An 18,016-nucleotide genomic window follows, 5' to 3' on the forward strand; every position below is an offset into this window, starting at 1 on the left:
CCAATAGTATGACGGTAGTTGGTACTCCTCGCTCTAATCTATCCGCGCACCGCAGGAAAATCAAATTAGACGAGTAGCTCCTCGGATGCGTCTGTTAGAATAGCCGCAAAGGGCTTGGCTCTTGTGATCCCGGCTCGGATAGCTAGCCAATGAGGGCCATTCCCGGCTACTCAATAAGTTCTTCGTTTACAACCCTGAGTTCTTGGTCAGCGACAGAGTGAGCAAGTGACAATGACATCGTGTGATAGCCAAATGTCCCGACTTTCACAACGCGAGTACATGATTACCCCCGGTAACCGAGGTTCAACACTACCCATGACAATCCGTCTGCAATCTCCTGGTTGTGATCAGTTTACAATCATTCAGGGCAGGCCTTGTATATAAAGAGCAATATCGCAGCGAACATCCCTATCACTGCACCTACCTCTATCTTCATCATAGCATTCTGTTTGATATATGCTTCTTGTTTCACCAAATGCTTGCCTTCAGTGCATTTTTTGTTTTACTACTCGGGAGCGTGTCTGAAACACACTCTCTGTCCCTCCATGAGAGAGATGGGATTATCCCTTGTGAATCCATCTCAGCACCTGAAGTTTCCGGAGCAGAAGTGATCTCAATCTCCGCCGAGGAAAAGCTTAATGCTTCCTCAATCTCACTTGTTGGAACTTCTATTGAGACGATTTATGGGCTGGACATTTGCCAGGTCAATGTCTCGCTTACGCACCCTGAAGTCGGAGATAAGGTCACGATAGAGGTCTGGCTTCCACTTAAGCATTGGAATCATCGCTTCCAGGCTGCAGGGGGCGGAGGTTGGATGGCCGGATATCCTGCGACTTGGACTCTGGGTGACCCTGTCAGGAAGGGTTACGTCGCTGCCTCGACTGACGGTGGTGCTCTCGCCCCTGACGGCGTTCTTGGCCCAAAGACGTTCTCCAGCCCTGGAGTGATTGATGTCGGTCTTTTCACGGACTTTGCCTCCCGTGCGCTGCATGAAATGGCTGTTGTCAGCAAAGCGGTTGCCGGCGAGTACTATGGGTCTCCCGTAAAATACTCCTACTGGAATGGATGTTCAACAGGTGGGCGACAAGGGTATATGATGGCCCAGAAATATCCTGACGACTTCGATGGTATCATGGCCAACGCGCCAGCTCTCTACTGGCCAACATTTATGCTATCACTCAATTGGGCCCATTTCCTTATGAACTCTGAGAAGACATACCCTGATCCGTGTGTGTATGCCGCATTCCAGAAAGCAAGCATCAAGGCTTGCGACGGCCTCGACGGTGTCATCGACGGAATCATTGCCGATCCCAGAAGCTGTCTATTCGAACCTCACTCCCTTATTGGCCTTGAAGTCGAGTGTAACGGCAAGCAGATGATTGTTAGTTCCAAGGATGCTGATATCATTGCCAGGATCCGTCAAGGACCCCGGTCCCCCACGGGTCTTCAGCTTTGGGATGGCTATGACTATGGAATTGACTATCAAGGCATCGCTCCAACTATCACTCGTGATGGTGCAACAGGCAACGTCCCGGAAACCATGGCAGATAATTGGGTGCAGTACTTTCTCAAAAAGGATCCCAATTTCGATTTCTCCACCATTGTTACGTTGGAACAACTCACAGAGCTCTTCGCCATTGCTCATTCGGAATGGGGTGGTATTATTGGCACTGATAACCCTGACCTCTCTGCCTTCCGAGATAAAGGAGGCAAACTTCTGTCGTGGCATGGTACAGCGGATAACCGTATCATGATAAACAATACCATTCGGTATCGAACCCAAGTGGAAGGGATAATGGGTGGTAGCAGCCTAGTCAATGACTTCTATCGACTCTTCTTCCCGCCAGGTGTCAGCCACTGCGGTGGAGGTTACGGGCCCACACCATACAATGCCTTCGACGCCCTTGTTGCTTGGGTTGAGCAAGGTAAAAAGCCAGAGACAATCCTGGGAGCTTTCATGGACGAGCAAGGGCACAATGTGACGCGCGAAATCTGTCCATGGCCTCTGGTGTCTCGATATAATGGCGTGGGTGACCCGAAACGAGCGAAGAGTTATAGCTGTGCCAACTCTTATGGCCCTCCCGCTACACTGTAACTACTTTTGATGAATGAGTAGGAAGTATCTAAAGACCAACCATGTTATCCAACTCGTGAAGCTGACCTTGTAGGGGACTAGACCCCATCCACGCCTTGCTTCTCCGCCAGATGGGCAACAATCCCTTCGCTATGGGCTGCCCCATGGTCTTATCAACGGTGTCTGTGATCCACGAGTATCAAAAAGTTGAGCTTATAATGCGCCAATGTGTCAATATATACAAGAAATAGGTCTGGGAGGTCATGCAAAGAAGATGGATATCCACCAAGCAATAAAGTCCTAGTAAGACTAAACTTTGTAGCGATTTTGCAAGTAGTCTCCACAAGAAACAAGAAGTAGTATGATTAAGGTTACCATGCTAATGATAAAATGCCCGAATGTAAACTACACATCCAAAGTCATCACCCTGCTGATGCCGCTGCCAAAGTCATTACCTCGTTATATAGCACTGAACTTCGCAGTCTACCTGCCGAACGGGTCTGTCAATGTCCTATCTCGTATCCACGTCATTGCTAGGTACCTTCCCAACTCTTCCAGCTTGCGCGATCGTATTAGCCGGGTTCGCAGTCAGCTGATCGCAGAGCTGTTTATGGGCTGAGCGAAGACCGAGTCAATAGCCATAGTCGGGAATACGCAGGGGCTTGTCAACCTGCGTAGCTGCTGTGGAGACACAGGGCCAGGTTCCAGCAGTCGGGCCGGCGTTTGCGACCGATGGGCTTAACATGCTCTCGCGTCAGCGGATAGTCGTGGCGTACGAGGTGATGTTGAAACTGGGGGTTACTACGCCTTTAGTGAGGGGTCCGGAAAGCGGTCCCTGGTCTGGGTTGTTTGGATGTCCATGATGAGCCATCGGTATGGACATAGACGCTCCGACCGTTTTTGCATCCAAGATGGCCTAATAACAGGTTTTTCCTGTTGCGCCATCATCCATACCTGTCCCCGCACTCCATCCACGACGACTCATGTCCTGGACGCCACAACTGAGTACGCTCCACTGCGTCTCCTATCATTCTTGACTCGACCGGGCCAGACCTGATCATATGCAGAGCCTGGCTTATGGGGACCCGTTGTCTAAGATAAAAGCTTTGCATATTAACATGCCCTTGTCCTGTTTAGTATCCAAAACTCTATATCTGCAAACCGGAGATTGCTCTACATTCTTGTAGCATCCCCTTGACTTCTGGTTTCCGCCACGCACTGACTTTCCCGCCTCGCGGTATTTCTCACAGCTATTCTGCGCGTATCACCCGTCCTGGGTGCAACGTGCTGCCGTATTAAAGCGTCATTTAAGGGTCTCCGAAGTTTAACCTTCTTCTTCCCTGGAGCGATTCATGCGTTACGTCTGAATTTCTGCTCAGGGCCTCCCTTTCTTGACTTCGTGGACGAAACACCCCTTCCCCCGTTTGTAAGAGAAATCACCTCTGGCAAAGATGAGGGTGTCATGTCTGAAGAGGTATTTCTGGGTCCATTTCGCCCACAATTACCCCAGATGCCCCGTCCCTCCGCCACGATTCCTGCTACATAAACATACCAACAGTAGGCCGGTCAATCGCAATGGACCCCTCCCAGCCCGTACAAGGCGTGTTTCTGGTTCTTGTTACACTTTTTATGAGTCTACGTATTTACACCCGATGGTGGATGAAGGTACTCGCTGCGGACGATCTGCTCAGCATAATTGCCTGGGTACCACCCCTCTCTCAATGCCCCGTGGAACGGTCTCAAACTAATGATGCTGGTAGTGCATATTTATCACTCGTGCCGTTGTGCTCTTTTATTAGGATCCGCGTCTAGAGAGGGAGGGGCACGGAAAATCATCGTTAGTTCCCAGCAGGTACCACCCCGTTCATTGTCAGGCACGGTTCTAAAAGACCTTCTTTTGCCTCCTCTTAGCTCGGGAACTGGATTTGGATTATGACTCTCCTCTATGATGCGGGCACATGCATGGTCAAGCTATCCTTCTCGTGACCTTGTATCACATTGCGTGACGGAAGTGGTTGAGAATTGCTGTTATAGTGGTGGCGGTAGTGACTTTCGTCATTACAGTCTACAAGTTTGCCTCCACCTTATTCCACTACCGACCCATCAGAAGGTTGTGGATAGCAGCAGTAGGTATAGAGATCGATGGCTCCTGCAACACACCATTTTCATGGGCCATATCCATCCTCACTCACAGTGTGGTGCTTTTGGTTGCCGACCTTGTGTTGGGGCTAATAGTTCCCAGTGTGTTGCTTCGGGGACTCCAGATGCGTCAGGCACTGAAGGTATCGGTAATCGTCACAATCGGCATAGGATCAATGTAGGCGTCGTCTCCACTGTCCAACTGCGAGATCTACTAACGCCGGAGGCAGCGCGAGTATCGCGACCGTGGCCCGTATTATTTATACTGGGCTTTTGTTTGAAGAAATGGATGTGTCAGGATGGCTGAATACATAGACGGACGTTGAGTTTGGACTTAGTATCATCTGCACAGCTGCAACAACCCTGAATCCCCTGCTTCGAAGAGCAGGCCTGGTGCAAACCAGCGGTCCATCCGAGGAACCCGCTGTGGGAGCTACCAGAACTTTCGCGCTCACTGCACATTCATGTCGAGGAGGTGGTTGCCATCTGGAGCGAGGCCGTGGGGGAGGGGATTGCGCTGGAGAGGCAATGTGTACGCTTACCGGCAAGGAGGGCACTTGATCAGCTTGGAACGACACCTGAATCTGGATCTCATTGATAGTCTGAAGGGATTCGTGTTGGAAGAACAAGAGCGATAATCAGGGTTCTGGAAGATTGGACGAACGCTCAACCTCGGGGCCAGCCGGCCCGGACGCCGGGTCCCTGCCTCGAGAGCAAGCTCTGGATCCTCCACGCAGGCAGAGGGTTTTCGAAAGGTGGTGAGGCCAACGCCTACAACATTGGCTGGCTGTGCATACCTCCGGAGTATGCGACTGTTTCACATAATCCAGAGCACAAGCCTCAGAGCTGTCTTCCACTGGAAGAGCTGGAAACGGGGCATATCCGGTCGGATCGGCTCGGAAAAAAACCGGCTCGAGTAAACCGTAGTAGTAAGGCCATTCTGGGTCAATGGTGGGGATAAAACCTGTAGTCTGGAGTCTGGAGCCGCCCCCATGGGGTAGATATATCCACTCTAGTAGCCATCTATGGGCCTCATTACTTACAAGTGCATTGCGGACCATCAACAATCCGCGACTGCTGTCATGGCTCACCAGCTCAATCCTCCCCCCGAGATCAAGGAGACAAATCCCGACTCCAAAGAAACTGCTTCAGCGGGAGATAATTCCCACGCCGAGTATCTCCCAGAGCTATCGCCCTCAGAACAAAAGAAGCTGTTGAGAAAGATGGACCTACAGATCATGCCTATGCTGACAACCCTCTATCTCTTTGCGTTCCTCGATCGCGGCAATATTGGAAACGCAAAAATTGAGGGATTGATCGAAGACTTGAATATGACCGGGTCGGAGTTCAACCTCTGCTGTAAGCTAAAATGCGTCCCCCTCACATGTTGTCGTTGCCTGACCTCCATCAGTGTCGGCTTTCTTTTTCACTTACGCTGCTTTTGAGCTGCCATCGAATTTGATCCTAAAGCGGCTTCGTCCTTCAATCTGGCTGCCAGCTTTGATGATTGCATGGGGAACAGTCATGGTGAGAACAAGTCATATCAAGCATGTCGTGGGACAAGAGTTGACTCTCCAGACCCTCATGGGTATTGTGCAGAACTACCATGGCCTTCTGGTAGCTCGGATCTTTTTAGGAATTACTGGTGATTATCCTGGTTTATTCTGCCGCCTATGCAGTTACTTACAGCGGTTCCAGAAGCCGGACTGTACCCCGGAGTTGCGTTCTACATCACAATGTGGTACTGCCGGCACGAGGCTCTGTTTCGCCAGGCGCTATTCTTCAGTGCAGCAAGTGTTGCGGGTGCATTCTCTGGGCTCCTCGCTTTTGGCATCGCGGTATGTGCTTGGAAACCATGATTGTTTGTCCCCGCTGACAAGCATCAGAAAATGGACGGGGTTGGCGGATATGAAGGCTGGCGCTGGATCTTTATCCTCGAGGGAATAGCTACAGTGCTGGTCGCTTGCGTCGCATACTTTTTAATCCACGATTCCCCAGAGACCGCAAACTTTTTAAGCGATGAGGAGAGGCAGTGGGTGATCTACCGTCTGCGCCACCAGTATTCCACAGGCGAGGGGCAGTTCTCGAACAATGAAAAATTTAAGTGGAAATACGTCAAGGACGCCCTGATCGACTGGCAGGTCTACGCTGCCATTATAGGTATGAAGTCTCGTGCACCTCAAATCAAGTGCATGCGATACTGAACTGTGACTCTGCAGTATTTTATGGCATTGTGTGTCCCCTGTATGGGATTTCTTTTTTTCTCCCTACCATTATCAAGGATCTGGGGTACACCTCGTCCACTGCACAGCTTCTTACGGTATTTCTCCCCAATCTGAACGTTGTTCTGATTGTGTTAACTCGGACAGATCCCGATTTACATCACAGCGGCTGTGCTGTCCGTTCTGGCGGCCGCAGTATCTGACCGACTGGGCCAGCGGTCGCCACTTCTTTTTATCCACATGGCCTGTATTATCGTGGGATTTGTAATTGTTCTTGCTGCCTCTGGACGAGGGGTGCCTGGGGTGGTGTATTTTGGAATCTTCCTCGCAGTGGCTGGTTCGTGGTCAAGTTCTACTCTACTTTCTGCTGCAAGACTAATGCGAACCAGGAATCTACCCCGCCCTCCCAGCAAATGTAACGTGGCTTAGCAACAATCTGACGGGCAGTTACAAGCGAGCAGCTGGCATGGCAATGCACATTGGAATGGGTAACTTTGCAGGAGGTACGTGGTCGAAATCGCGTTGGTGCGGCTCATGCTTACCTAGATGGATGCAGCTATGGCGGCCAACTTTTACCGCTCACAGGATAGTCCCAAGTTTATCCTCGGCCATTCTCTCGAGCTCGGCTTCGCGGTGGCGGGTCTAATCGGCGTTTTCGTGCTCCGCGTATCCTACAGCCTGATCAACAAGAAGCGCGATGAGATGATGGCTGAACATCCCGTCGAGCTTACACCTGCGCAAGAGGACGAGCTGGGCGATCGGGCACCACAGTTCCGATATATGCTATAAGCTTGACATTTACCAAGGGCAAAGTTCCGTTGTTATATTCAATAGTGTTGTATGGGAGACAGATGTTATATAAGACAGAAATAGCAGCCAAATATCTTCATGGACAGATCCCGATCGTCTACACGTGCTGCGGATGTGTCCTGCTGCTTCACCACTTCTTTCAGAAGGGCTGCAGCCCTGGTCGCATTCCGCGTGGCCCCCGAACTTATTCTAAAAGGCGGCAGCGTCTCATCATCCTCATCCTCGCCTAGCTTTAGAGCTGGTTTGGCCTGTCCTAGAGCCACTAACTGGTCAATCGCCCATTCCCTGCGATCCGGCTGGGTGCACTCCAACCCGAAGAGAAAGACCGGCCACATGAGCGTAGGATGCACAATTCTCTTCTTATCCCCTCCTGCTGGCAACTCGCCATATGCCCCTTGCAGGTGTAGCCAGACTTCTTCCAGGGCACGCTTCACCGTTGCTGAGTGTGGCAAATTCCACCAGCAGACTCGGTGAAGGTATACGAAGAGAATCCAGAAGCTTGCCAAATGGACGCTGAACACCTCGTGGAGACGTGTTGCGACATCCGGCGACACCGTCTTGGTCAGCTCGTCTGTTGCTAATAGCATTATCTTCGGACGCTCACTCCAAAGCCTCCATAACTCCGATTCAAGCTCCCTGTAGGCCAAAATAACCTGGTATTCGGCCTCAGGTGTAAATCGCTGTCGGTGGTGTTTGTCCTGTGCGCTTATTCGACGGCAGTAGGTCTGAGTAGTCGAGTACCACTGCAGCGCCGGCTGGAGAAGCGCATGAAGAAGGATCTGCTTTGAATGACCTGCAGAAATTGTCGGAGGTTGTACTGATGCGTGCGGAGCGCATGCAGCAGGTGAGGTCTCTGGACGAGGCTGGTCCTCATCGGGGACTGCGGCGAACTCAGGGTCCGCCTCGTCGTCATCCGCGTCCTCCTTGATCACTGCTACTATCTGTGTCGGGTAATTCGAAACGACTTTGAGAGCATTAGGGGAGAGTAGCGGACTGCCGCCACCCATGTATGTCGCTCTACAATCCAGAGTGTGCAGCCATGAGAGCAGGTGCCGTGAATAGCGATTCCACTGGTGGTCGCGCACGATGATGAGCTCCGCCAGACGCTGAGGAAAGTGGCACGCCTGGCCGTTGTGATCCCGAACCACTTCGAACCAAGCGAGGAGGACTATCGCTGCCAGAGACGCCTCAGGGGTTGCGACTCCTGCCCCAAGAGTACCGCCGTGTGGCTCCTGTTGGAGCTCCGAGCAAGTGAGCTGGTGCCAGCACAGGATCTGTGCGAGACATCGTTCCCGGCTCTGGCCCGGCCAGGTTGACACTTCGTCGGTGTGCAATGCTTCGATTACACACAGAAGAGCATGACGTACAACCGCCCACGCCCTGCTCAGCCCGACCAGGTACCGTTGTATTCGACGCCACCGCCGCTGGCCTCCAATCAAGATGGCTGCTGGAGGTTGGACAATTCTCTGGAACAGGCAAAGCAGTTCTTTCTGATGGGCAGTTTCTCCCAAGGTGAGATCGCCAGGCGGGACTATTGATTGTAGGTGTGACGATGATCCGATCGGGGTCGCAGCCTCAGGCACTCCTTCTTCCCAGAAGTTGGGCGACGGGAACAAGCAGGGCTGTCCGGCCCAGGAAGTGTTGAGCAACCAGTCAAGGTCGGGTTCCGGCGGGGGTTCGTTCAATGGCAACTGGGATTGCTGCGACGCGATACTCTGTGGCAACAGGGCACGTGGAACGGTGTCCGTTGTCCTTCCAGCTGTAGTACGTCTTGCGGGGGCCTGCTGGTATTCGCAGTGGAGCGTGAGCCGGACACAATGATCGCATCGTGGCCGCCCTTCGTCGCATCGGACGTGGCGTTTCTTACACGTCACACAGCCTCCCCTCGATCGAGGCGCTGCTCTTCCCGAGCGCTGACGAGACATGACTCTGTGGGACGCGATCGTGAAGCCGGGCCGGACGGTCCGGAAAGGAAAAATCCCCAAGGGAAATAGAAGCTGTGGAGTCTGTATCCGACGGATCCTCGCTATTTATACCCCAACCCAACAGGTTAATCATACCTCGTGTGACTCCGACCGACCCCGCATCCTCCCCGCGTTTTCCGCACAAGATAGTGAACCGCCTGTCATGTCATCCCGGCCTTCCATCGTCCGAGGCCCCTCTGAGCCACCCCCGCTTCAATGTACCATCGGTGAACTCTTGACGGAACGATGCAGGGCCCAGCCCGAAGGATTGGCAGTAGCTGCTGCCCAAGAAGGCCGTCAGCTGTGCTGGTCTGAAATCTCGAATCGGGTGGCAAGTCTTGCCGCTGGGCTGGCTGCTCTCGGAATGTCCAGCGGGGATTGCCTTGGAGTGCTGCTGGGCAACCGACTGGAGTACATGGAGGCGCGTTTCTGCTGTTTGCACTGTCAACGAATTATATGCTGACTGGGCGATAGGTCTTCCTGGCTGGGGCACAGCTCGGCGTCTACGTGACCCTGCTGAACTATGCCTACACAGCCCAGGAGCTCGTTACGGCGCTGAATGTTAGCGAATGTAGTATTATTATCACCAACCTGGAGAATTCGCGCTACAACTACCGGCCCACACTAGAGGACTTGGGCCAGCAGGTGCCATCCTTGAAGCATATCATCATTTTGCCAGACATTGGCCAGCGGCACATCAAACTGCCGCAGGGCAATCTCTTTCGCACATACCAGCAAATCATGAACTCCACAAATCCTCAGGGCGCTCTGGCTCGTTACTCTGGCTCACATGAAGATATCCTGAACTTACAATTCACATCGGGCAGTACCGGCGCGCCCAAGGCTGCCGCGCTGACCCATTACGGAATCACCAATAGTGCTCGCTACTTGGCGTTGCGCATGAAGATTGCCCCTGAAGACAGAATTCTAGTGCCTGTACCCCTTTTCCACGCGTTTGGGTTAATTATGGGTCGGTTTCGGTTGTTGTTGTTTGTCTCCGCGGAGGAGTTGTGGATGCTAACCTTTCCGCTTCTGCAGGCCTCTGCGTTGCACTTGTGAGCGGTGCAGCAGCCATTCTTCCATCAGAACACTATGATCCTGCGGCTTCACTACGTGCAATAGAACTGTACCAATGCTCTGGCGTCTATGGGGTTCCCACCATGATGGTTGACATGCTGTCTCACCCCGACTTCGAAAAGACGCGCCGATCCTCATTGCGGTATGCCCAGTCTAACTCCCAAAGCGAACGGGCGTCTACTAATTGGCCTAGATTCGGTCTTATGGCCGGAGCACCAATGCCTGATGGGCTTCTCGACCGGGCGATTCGCAGCTTTCCCTTAGAGATTGTCTTCACGAATTGGGGTATGACGGAACTCTCATCTGTTGCTACCATGACACAGGCCGGTGACCCTCCAGGCAAGTATCAAACGGCTGGACAGTTATTACCACACACCACTGCAAAAATCGTGGAGCCAGGGACGGGTCGCCCTGTGCCCTGGGGCGAACGAGGCGAAATTGTAGTCTCTGGATTCGGCGTGATGCACTCGTACTACAACGACCAGGCGCGCACGGCAGAAGCTATCAAGACACACTCAGAAGATCTTGGACCGAATGGAGCTCTCAGGGATAGCTCTGGAAGACGGTACCGATGGCTGCACACCGGCGATGAGGCATATCTTGATGAGGATGGTTACTTCATCATCACGGGGCGCATCAAAGATCTGATCATCCGTGGCGGTGAGAATATCTCACCCCTAGAAATTGAAGCAAGGCTCTTCGAACATCCTCAGATCAACCAAGTGGCTGTTTTCGCGGTTCCCAGCGCTCGGTATGGGGAGGAGATCGCCGCCATTCTGGAAACCAGAGACAGCACAAGCAAGCGACCCGACGACATTGAGATCCGAAACTGGGTCCAACAGAGCCTGGCGCGTTACAAATCGCCTGCGCATATATGGTGGTTAGGAGATGCGGAACAAGGCATTCCGGGCACCTGGCCAAAGACTGCCAACGGCAAGATCAGAAAGGACAGGCTCAGAGAGCTGGGAAGAAGTAAGTTGACCCCCTACCAACTCAAAAGGAACTAAGACTTTGCTGACGACGATCAGGACTACTGGCTTCTCCGCGGTCGGCTCTTTAGATACTTAACCATATATATATGTCCAATTTAGAGATACATATGGAGTTTATTGTACTAGCCAGAACAGATATCGTTTTGCACTTGTCCGGATTGCAGCGATTAGTCGGCTTCCAAGAGATTTCCTCTCGCTCCTTACAAGTAATCTCCGTGTACACCGCGGCTTTATTGTAAGATGGACTGTTTCATGATTCCAGTGGTGTAATGCGTGATTGGGATGAATAAATCACATACTGTTTCATTAGTAGCGTCCATACAAATCACTTGGTCAACAGGAAGCCGAGGCTTGAGATAGATGATTTGGGTCTCCGTTTCTTCTGCCCGGGCCCGTCACATCTTCAGCTAATCCAATAACTGTGGGGGCGTGTGACGTGGGGGCTGCTGCCTAAGAATACATGGCACGCCAGTCTTTTGGGGTGTTGAGCAAGCCTTTTGCTTGAATGCAGACCGGGCCACGGTACAATAGGTGTTGCTACGTCATAAACAGTTCGATCAAGCTTTCTTTGAAATATGGGGCCCCCTTAATGAATATTGATGTCGGCTACCGGGCGACACTGCCGACAATGCCTTCCCTCACTGCCACATCGGACCGGGATACAAAATTGTGGTGAAAGTGACCCGGCCGGCTACCCCCGTAGTACCCTTCCGCAAGGATAAAACGCTGAAGCTCGTCACTCCCAGAGGTTATCTAGTCGAGATCGATAATCAACATCAAGCCAGCACATCGATACCTACAGCTACTAAGCCTCATATCAGAAACATGGGTTGGATTTCCACCTTGTCAACGTTGGCTCTGATGAGCACCCTTCCGCTCACGACGGCATGGGAGGCGGGCCTTAGCGTGAATACAACAAGTGGCGCGGTCAGAGGTATTTATCTCGAAAACACACAACAAGTTCGTGCATTTCTGGGAATCCCGTACGCCGAAGCTCCTGCTGGAGATCTGAGGTGGGCACCCCCCGAGCGGAAGAGACACGCCAAATCTGTGCTTGACGCAACTGCTTTTGGATCCCGTTGCCCGCAAACCGAGATTCTCATTAATACCACCTCCGAAGACTGCTTGAGTATCAATATCTGGACCCCATCCCCGAGGCGCCTAACTAAGCCTGCGGCCGTGATGCTCTACATCCACGGGGGTGGCTATATAGTGGGCTCAGGAAGGGAAGAGCTATACCACGGACTGAACATTGTGCGTGATCACGAAGATGTGATCGTGGTGACTTTCAAGTACGTCCAACGTTGACTACATCAAGAACAGGCATTGACTCCGCAGCTACCGTCTCGGGATCTTCGGGTTCCCAAATGCTCCCAGTCTCAAGGCTGATGGCCAGAATCTCGGTCTGCTTGACCAGGTAATCGCGCTTTCTTCAGACCTACTACGATTTGGCACTAATCTCCCCAGCGACTCGCCGTCGAGTGGGTGGCGGACAATATCGCCAACTTTGGAGGAGATCCTGACAGAATCACACTCTTTGGAGAATCCGCTGGTGCTTCGTCTACTGACCTCTACTCGTTTGCCGTGAGTTGGCCTGCTCCAGGAGCTCTCTTAAGTTATGGCCACTCATGAAAATCCACACAGTATTACCGGGACCCCATTGTCCGCGCCGCCATCCTGCAATCTGGCACCAACCGACTGCTTGTGAACAACGAGACGGACCATCACTCTTGGCGACAGCTCGCCCAGAAAGTCGGCTGCGCCGCTCAGGATATGCAATGCATGCGCAAGGTCCCTCGATCCCACCTTATTGACGCATTTGACGTTATCGAAAGTAGATTCCTTCCTGTTGAGGACAATGTGTTGGTCTTTGAAAACTACACCGAACGAGCTAAACAGGGCCAGCTTGCCAAAATCGTGGGTATCCATCATGGGTTGCATTCCCTACTCTGCAGCTAACACTACGTCTCAGCCGACACTCATAGGGAGCAATTCAGATGAGATGGCGGAGAACCCTCGTCTAACCAGCCTTGTGTTTACCTGCCCCGCCCAGCAAGGAGCCGAGTATGTTAAGATACCAATCCCAAGCCTTGCGGCGATTGACCGACTACCAATTCCAGATACCGTGTACAGAACAATATACCCGCGTGGCTTTACCTGTACCATGGAAATTTTGATGGCAATGGCGCGACCCACGGGAGTAAGCTGGACCTTTGAGAAGTGGATAACCGAATATTTCTGACTTTACAGGCGAAATTCCCCTCGTGTTCGGTACATACACCTCGCCTACCCTGGAAGAGACTCTGGCTAGCAAATATATTCAAAGTACGTATCCCCTACATCCCTCGATATATCTAATTGATGATGTCCTAACGACTGCGCGTGTAGGTGCCTGGGTCTCATTTGCAAGGAACCCCTCTTCTCTATCGACTGACTATAAATGGCCGCTGTACAGAGATGGCAAAATGACCGAACTTGCGCCTGATAATAGAGCTCTTCCCGATTTTACCTTGAACAATGGGACGAAGTTGGTTTGTCAGCTTCTGGGCATGCCAATCACTTCGATGGCGCTTCCGTAAGAGGGCTTCAGACTCCTCTGAGTGCGGCGGCTGGTAGTAGTAGTAGTGGTAGTAGTAGTATTAGGAGTGGTAGTACTAGAGGCGGTAGATAGGTAATGCATTGAGATTGTACCGAATGAATTCCAGTCTCCAGCAAACATCTTCGTCCCGTTTAGCTGTAGTTGAGTAATGCATTGCGGTTCCCAGTGCGCACAGCACGCTACCACCCAGCCGTTGATTGGCACACGGGTTCCGATTTGAAGCTGGTACGATGGACATCAATTGACCGAGGCACGCTGAGGAGGTGTGCACCAAAAGTGTTGGCCATGCTAGCAATTCTTGGCACAGGGCTATGTGTGAAGTATTATACGGAGTAGTACTAGATAACTACTATAGTAACTGATATGAATCATTATTAATACCTATCACCTTGCCATTCTATACTTTTTAAAAATATTATACTATCCTATATGTACATGCACAAGCCAGCCTAGCTTGAAAATCCTATAATAATAATATATTAAGTTAGTTATACGACCTCTTTAGTTCTTTATACTTTCAATTCTATTATACCGAAACATTGCTCTATAATGAATTACTATAGCAACAGATACAGGTGTACTTTTAAGGAACAAACTCTAATAAAAGTTCAGGGACTAGGGTCCCCTTATGTGCTAGTGCAGCCAACACTTTTGGTGCACACCTTGGGTGTACTACCGAGGCAACCCAAAGCACCAAAAACTAACCGGCTAGTGAACCCCAGAATTTGGTGCCCATCCGGCCCCGATTTTCCAATCGCTCTGGGGTCCGGCCCGGATCCGGACCCTTGGCCTGGCACTTTAGTGGCTACAAATGGCTCTCTTCTCGCAACGCCATTCACCCACATTCTTCCCTCAAGCACCAGTCTCCACCACAATGTCGTCGCCAACCCCCGATTCGAAGCCGGACCACAGTCTGAAAGACCATGTCGAAGATATCGGCTACCTGGTCAACCAGGAACTGCACGAGGAGACAGTGTGGCAAGCCTTTTCTCGTTACCCCAAGCGCAGCTTCTGGCTCATCTACGCCGTCTGGGTTCTGGTCATCAGTGGTTTCGACAACAGCGCTAGCTCCACTGTGATTAGCATTCCACGCTTCCGCATGGACTACGGCTCTGCCTATGATGGAAACTACGTCCTCCCGGCCAGATGGCAGGCGGCCTTCTCAGGCGGCCCTGCTTCTGGCGGCGTTATCGCGGCTGTTGCGGCGTCTTACATGGCGGACCGGATTGGACGGAAACCCATCTACCTTGTTGGCTTAATCGCTGTCTTCGTCGGCATTACCCTCGAGGTCGTCAGCAATGGCTCCTGTGCCATGTTCTTTGGAGGTAAATTTCTATGTGGCATCGCCACGGGCTGTTTCGTTACCATGAGCATGACTTATGTTGCCGAATTCGCACCCGTGGCCATTCGGGGCATCATCTCTGCCGCAGCTCCCATCTCAGGCAGCTCCAGTCAGCTCCTCGTAGCACTTATTCAGAACGGTTACGGGGACCTGCCCTCCTCCTGGGCCTACAAGTCGCTCTTCATGTCGCAATACGCTATCAGTTTCACTGCGCTCGCCATCTGGCCGTTCCTTCCCGAGTACGTCCCTCACATGTCCATAACTAGGTCCTCAACTGACCTGACTCTTCCAGATCGCCCTGGTACTATGTGCGTCAGGGCAAGGATGACAAGGCTGCCAAATCATATCGCCGCCTTGGCCTCCCCGAGGCTGAAATCGAAAAAGCGATCGCAAACATCAAACTGACCGAGGAAATGAATAAGGCAGAGACCGAAGGAGTTACCTTTGCTGAATGCTTCCGCAACTCCAATCTTCGTCGCACGATTATTACGGTGGGCCCGTTCACTATCCAAGCGTTTTGTGGCATTCTCTTCCTCGTTGGCTACAGCGTCTATTACATTCAGCTGGCCGGCTATAGTACAGGAGAGAGCTACCGGCTTAATATCGCGAATAATACCCTTTCATGCGTGGGGAACATCATCTCCTGGTTTTTAATCGACCGAGTCGGCCGTCGAAACCTCATGCTGTCAGGTCTGGGATTGCTAACTATTATGCTCTTTATCACCGGTGGGCTCGGCGTGGCTGCTACAGCCGGCAGCATCAAGGGCACAGTGGCCTTGATTCTGCTCTTCAGCTGCGTCTATAATTCTTCTATTGGGGCCGCCTCCTACACCGTCCTGGCGGAAATCAGTACTCCACGCCTCAGGAGCAAGACTGTGTCACTTGCGATCGTTTTGCAAAGCTCGTTCGATGTATGGTTTCCCTCAAGATGCTACTACAAAATCCAGCTTAACTTAACTGACTGCCGCAGATTATGTGGGCCTTTGTTATGCCGTACATTTTCAACCCCGACCAGGCCAACCTCGGCGCCAAAACTACATTCATCTTTGGCGGATTCTCCGTTATCTGTTGGGCCTATCTGTACCTCTACCATCCAGAGACAAAGGGTCGCAGCTTCCAAGAGCTGGATGAAATGTTCACCAAGCGTGTTCCGACCAGGCAGTTCCGCAACTACGTCACCGAAACTCAGGCACGGGGCGCCCATGTTAAAAGACAGGCTGAGCAGGTAGAAGAAACGGTCTAAGGGAACGTCCACCCTTAGCGGTAGACGATTATTCCCATGGTCTGACCGTCTCTCTTTTAACCAATTCAAACGCATTAGCGTAAGTATCTCATGGCCACTTCTCATCCTCAGTCTGAAATTAGGTGCATATTAGTTACAAGCTCTCTTTGCAATCTATGTTCTCATCTGGCCCGGTGTAGGCCATGAAATTCCAGCATAAGCCTTCTGCCTTTCTTTCGAGGGCTATAATTGACAGGAGCATGTATGAGGCTGGATTCGTACCCAAGCATCCCTTAAAATTCGTCCCAAAATGAAAGTCTCTATTGACGTCAGTGAGGGTCAAAGAGTTTCACGGTCTTGTTTGAATGTGTAACCTACTGAGAGGCAAACCTAACATACCTGTTAGTTGTTATTGCTATCTAAATAACTAGGGGTAACCATATCACAGCTATAAGTTAGAATATTCTTCCCCTTTCTTTAGATAGAACCGGTGACTTTCATTCCTCATGTGCTTTGCTACTGAATCGACACTGTCATAGCAGCTTTGCATGCTGTGCTAAAAACCGGATGCCCTCCTGTATAACTTCAAATATTGGATTATCCATTTTCAACTTCTCGTCAAAAGCATGTTCTGCCCCGTCTACGAGTCTCAACTCGGCTGCCACTCCCAGCTGCCTCAAAGTAGAATATGCCTTCTCCGAGAACTCGAATGGTACCAAGCTGTCTGCCGTCCCATGAATGAAGAAAACAGGGGGAAAGTCCGGTTTAAAATACATCGTTGGCTCTACGCAGGCGTACCCGTCGGGTGGGACGATATGCTGCACGAGAGTTCCTTCGGCAAGGCAAGAAGCGAGCCATGCAATGCGAGGTCGGGTGAAATCTATCTCCATTTCCTGGCTCGCGAGGTTGGATTGCGCCACAATAGATGTTGACGGGGGAGGGACCTCAAGCCAGATCTTGTCTAGCAACTCTTGCGAGACGTTCAATACCGGCATATTTGGATTGCGCCTATGCCAGAAGTCATCGGAGAGGTATTTGGCTCCATAAAAGTCCAGTATAGCGAGAGGTGGTATTGCGTTCTGAGCCTTATAGTGGGTGTCAGGAAGGACGGAACCTGTGGAAAAACCGTGGTCTCGCTCACCATCATTAAGGCCAAGTGGCCCCCGGCCGAGTGCCCCATCACCACCATTCTTGATGGGTCAACAAGGACTCCGTTGTCCCTCTCCAATAGGTCTGGGAGGACTGATCCGCACCACGCATAACAGTCCTTGCAGTCAGAGAGGGGCCCGTCGGAGAGAGAAATGGTCGGACACAGTCGGTAGTTGACTGATACGGCAACGAAACCAAGGGTGGTGAGCTCTTGCAGCTGGCTCACTGGGACCCATTCTTTTCCGCCAGCAGTGAAACCGCCACCGTGTATTACAAGAGCTGTCATTTGGAAAAATCAGATGTGCTTCGGACCACGATGAGCGGTGACTCACCGATCGGGGCAGGCGGGGCGGAGCCTTGTCGGTGGTAGACGTCGGCCTCCAGGTATTGCCCAGTTTCGACGAACTTGTACGTGTAAGTTTTTTT

The 18,016-nt window shown here is 51.7% G+C and overlaps 8 protein-coding genes across 8 annotated transcripts; 5 read left to right on the plus strand and 3 right to left on the minus strand.

The window, feature by feature from the left end:
• The first annotated feature begins 369 nt into the window (after positions 1–369).
• On the plus strand, positions 370–2,388 carry BJX68DRAFT_235103 (Tannase/feruloyl esterase). Its single transcript, XM_071039838.1, has one exon. The coding sequence runs from the start codon at positions 476–478 to the stop codon at positions 2,093–2,095; it is 1,620 nt and encodes a 539-aa protein (XP_070900232.1). The 5' UTR covers positions 370–475; the 3' UTR covers positions 2,096–2,388.
• Positions 2,389–5,295: 2,907 nt separating this feature from the next.
• On the plus strand, positions 5,296–7,224 carry BJX68DRAFT_275045 (major facilitator superfamily domain-containing protein; the record flags this gene model as incomplete). The annotated part of the gene is made up of 9 exons (XM_071047760.1): positions 5,296–5,572; positions 5,625–5,740; positions 5,792–5,858; positions 5,912–6,051; positions 6,100–6,373; positions 6,433–6,533; positions 6,583–6,772; positions 6,825–6,938; positions 6,992–7,224. 9 exons carry the CDS (start codon positions 5,296–5,298, stop codon positions 7,222–7,224), a joined length of 1,512 nt encoding a protein of 503 aa, XP_070900233.1.
• Positions 7,225–7,267: 43 nt separating this feature from the next.
• On the minus strand, positions 7,268–8,295 carry BJX68DRAFT_235104 (uncharacterized protein). Its single transcript, XM_071039839.1, has one exon. The coding sequence runs from the start codon at positions 8,250–8,252 to the stop codon at positions 7,290–7,292; it is 963 nt and encodes a 320-aa protein (XP_070900234.1). The 5' UTR covers positions 8,253–8,295; the 3' UTR covers positions 7,268–7,289.
• BJX68DRAFT_235105 (Zn(II)2Cys6 transcription factor domain-containing protein) lies at positions 8,277–9,236 on the minus strand (the record flags this gene model as incomplete). Its single annotated transcript, XM_071039840.1, has 1 exon — positions 8,277–9,236. A coding segment is annotated over exon 1 (272 nt), but the record flags the coding sequence as incomplete, so codon positions are not given.
• A 136-nt stretch (positions 9,237–9,372) lies between these two features.
• Positions 9,373–11,346, plus strand: BJX68DRAFT_275046 (uncharacterized protein; the record flags this gene model as incomplete). The annotated part of the gene is made up of 5 exons (XM_071047761.1): positions 9,373–9,630; positions 9,684–10,179; positions 10,248–10,428; positions 10,480–11,258; positions 11,315–11,346. 5 exons carry the CDS (start codon positions 9,373–9,375, stop codon positions 11,344–11,346), a joined length of 1,746 nt encoding a protein of 581 aa, XP_070900236.1.
• Positions 11,347–12,103: 757 nt separating this feature from the next.
• On the plus strand, positions 12,104–13,857 carry BJX68DRAFT_265753 (Alpha/Beta hydrolase protein; the record flags this gene model as incomplete). The annotated part of the gene is made up of 8 exons (XM_071045316.1): positions 12,104–12,570; positions 12,617–12,695; positions 12,746–12,862; positions 12,923–13,195; positions 13,251–13,342; positions 13,399–13,478; positions 13,529–13,603; positions 13,667–13,857. 8 exons carry the CDS (start codon positions 12,104–12,106, stop codon positions 13,855–13,857), a joined length of 1,374 nt encoding a protein of 457 aa, XP_070900237.1.
• Positions 13,858–14,751: 894 nt separating this feature from the next.
• BJX68DRAFT_275047 (general substrate transporter) lies at positions 14,752–16,462 on the plus strand (the record flags this gene model as incomplete). The annotated part of the gene is made up of 3 exons (XM_071047762.1): positions 14,752–15,458; positions 15,512–16,130; positions 16,190–16,462. 3 exons carry the CDS (start codon positions 14,752–14,754, stop codon positions 16,460–16,462), a joined length of 1,599 nt encoding a protein of 532 aa, XP_070900238.1.
• A 512-nt stretch (positions 16,463–16,974) lies between these two features.
• On the minus strand, positions 16,975–17,876 carry BJX68DRAFT_254588 (alpha/beta hydrolase; the record flags this gene model as incomplete). Its single annotated transcript, XM_071042902.1, has 2 exons — positions 16,975–17,526; positions 17,583–17,876. The coding sequence occupies 2 exons, from the start codon at positions 17,874–17,876 to the stop codon at positions 16,975–16,977; spliced, it is 846 nt and encodes a 281-aa protein (XP_070900239.1).
• Positions 17,877–18,016: the final 140 nt, after the last annotated feature.

The sequence above is a fragment of the Aspergillus pseudodeflectus genome (genome assembly GCF_044049435.1).
Source record: "Aspergillus pseudodeflectus strain CBS 756.74 chromosome Unknown BJX68scaffold_16, whole genome shotgun sequence".
In the NCBI taxonomy this organism is placed as follows: Eukaryota; Fungi; Ascomycota; class Eurotiomycetes; order Eurotiales; family Aspergillaceae; genus Aspergillus; species Aspergillus pseudodeflectus.

Coding starts and splice junctions, on each gene's coding strand:
- BJX68DRAFT_235103 (XM_071039838.1), top strand. CDS start 476: ATGCTTGCCTTCAGTGCATTTTTTGTTTTACTACTCGGGAGCGTGTCT.
- BJX68DRAFT_235104 (XM_071039839.1), bottom strand. CDS start 8,252: ATGGGTGGCGGCAGTCCGCTACTCTCCCCTAATGCTCTCAAAGTCGTT.